We start from the raw sequence: 2500 nt of genomic DNA, 5'->3' as shown, positions 1-2500 counted from the left end.
TAAAAAAAATAAAAAAAAATAATAGTATTAATAGTGTTAACAAGGAATTCTGACTTAGTCTCAAAGAGAGAGGGTAGTTCACACACAAGGCTGCTCTCCACCAACTTTCAAAGTATTACAAGTTTAAATTTTCTTGCCCAGGTTGCGGAGAGGGCATTGTACTTCTGGAACAACGAGTATATCATGAGCCTCATTGAGGAGAACTCGAATGTGATCCTGCCTATAATGTTCCCAGCATTATACAGAATTAGCAAGGTAAGCAAAGACAAGTTTTTGTATTTTGTATTTTCTTATTCCAGATTCTGTCTTATTCAGTGCCATTACCCTTTTTCTTCATTTCCTTTTGTTCTGTTTACTCTTCTGTGTTTTAGACATTTTTCAGAAGCTATGCTCTTTGTATAGAAGAAATTACAAGAGACTTCTGCTATGTTTCTTCGCTCGAGAAGGGATTCTGTAATAGCGGTGTGTTTACATCATCAATTGTGTCTGAAGCACAGAACTGTCCATCAGCAAGACTTTCTTCATATTTCAACTTGTAATACAAGATATATATAGTTACAAAGAACTGTATTGTGAAGCTAAATTTTACAGTTGTAGTTTATCTTAAGCAGTGATCTTTCCTTCCATCCTTCCTTTCCTCCTACCTCCCTATTTTTCCTTTTTCAAGTTATCCATAAGATATCTGTGATAAATCATTTACTTCTTACAGTTGCAAAGCCTTTAGTTCTGTTGAACCTGAAGGAATAAATTTTCAATAGACGTAATGTCTGTTTGCCACTGTATTTCAAGTAATATATTAACCCATTCACGAGGGGTACATTTAATAGCCAAAAATTAAAAAAAAATCCGGGCGGCTACAAAATTGGCGGGCAGACCTTCCCAGGAGTCTGTTTGCCTGCCTACCGCAGCCCGCTGCTGCTGCTGTGTGTGACACCCTGATACAGCGTCACACTGGCGAGATGCTCGGCATTGTTTATATGAGACACCTGTCGCGATTGGGTTAATTTTTCATTATTTTTTCCTTTATACAGTATTTTAGTAAGATTATTGGGATGGTAATCCAAACTACACACTTATTTTATGATTATCTTTGATTTATCCCTGTACACACAGCTTTCTGCTATCATGCATTCTGCTGTCAAGATACAGTCTTTTTACACAAAATTAGTTGCATTAGTTTTTGAGGTTTTATAGGATGTGTACATGTCATTATGCCACTTTTGATTGGTAACATTATTAGCTGTTGGTAATCAGTGATTGTTTCTATAGCATATTTACCTAACAACCCACTTATGCCTTCATTCAATCCAGAAGTAACAATGCTGGTGTTTTATGTTTTAAGTATATTCAGCATTTATTTTGTTGAATTGTATTCTCCATTTGTAACTTGTAGTGTTGCTAAGTGTTGGGGCAGTGGTTAGGAGAAAATATTAAGCAAATATTCAGGTACATTGTCTAACCAAAAATCAATTAAGAATGGTTCCAGAAAATTCTTTGGTTCTTCTTTTACATATGTTCACTATGACACGCAGGTGCATAACCAATTAGTTATACATTAAAAAGGAGAACTTTTTTGTTTTGAAAAGGGTCAAAGTTACCAACTTTTGCTAAGAGTTAAATACCAATATTTAAGGAATATCAATAAAGGAGTTGCTTAATAGTTGATATGTGAATTATTTTAACCCATTGCCGCCGGATGGCACGTACATACATGGCATGGCATTTGTGGACCAAACGCAAATTCCTGCGCCACTGGCTCGTCGGAGTTTTTTTTTTTTTTTTTTTCTGATAATAGCGGCTTCATTTATATGGTAAAGATTTTAGACAATGGCACCTAAAATGAAGGCAAATCTTAAAAATTTTAATATTTTTATAAGTTTTAGCAAAATAAAAGCTTTTAGGTGCTAAATGTCGCTCACAAACTACCGATCGAGCTGGGCGCAAACGGGAAACTGCCGATGTGCGCCAAATAGCCCATCCATACATCCACTTGCCAAAATTTTTACCCGTCAGCGATCGGTTAATGATTCCCTTTGCAATTTACGAGATTTAAATCCAATTTTGATTAAATGCTAATTGCATGTTCACTAAATACCAGTGTTTGCATGTTAATGGGAATATAATGAAATATTACATAAAGGAAAGCTCAGTTTAAATAAGTGTAAATGACTGATGTAACTGTCAATTATAGGAAGGTTTTGAAATCCTTAGAGTAAGCATTATATGAAGATACTGTCCCACACTTAGCAAAAGCTATATGTCACTCTTATTGTATTAAATATTATCGTTATTTCTAGACTAGTCAGTGCTTTTTTTGATGTGTTCAAGTGCACCTGAAGGTTGTGTATATTTTTTCAGATGAAAAATATATGTTTAAGCTTCCATCATACTCCAATCATTATGGACCATTATCAAAGGAGTGAAGAAACCGGGAATTCTCTGATGTATTTCATTTGTGTGTGCCTTTTGATAGAAATGTGTGTTTATATGTTGTATAATT

The 2500-nt window shown here is 34.7% G+C and overlaps 1 protein-coding gene across 1 annotated transcript in view; it reads left to right on the top strand.

Moving 5' to 3' along the window:
* The window catches only part of wdb (serine/threonine-protein phosphatase regulatory subunit widerborst), a 50713-nt gene that overhangs the window by 41489 nt on the left and 6724 nt on the right, over positions 1-2500 (top strand). Inside the window, exon 8 of the mRNA XM_070126401.1 lies at positions 142-255. Coding sequence (XP_069982502.1) covers positions 142-255 — 114 coding nt within the window. The remainder of the gene's footprint in view (positions 1-141; positions 256-2500) is intronic.

The sequence above is a fragment of the Penaeus vannamei genome, chromosome 10, assembly GCF_042767895.1.
Source record: "Penaeus vannamei isolate JL-2024 chromosome 10, ASM4276789v1, whole genome shotgun sequence".
Classification (NCBI taxonomy): Eukaryota; Metazoa; Arthropoda; class Malacostraca; order Decapoda; family Penaeidae; genus Penaeus; species Penaeus vannamei.
This window is presented reverse-complemented; position numbering and strand designations above follow the sequence as displayed.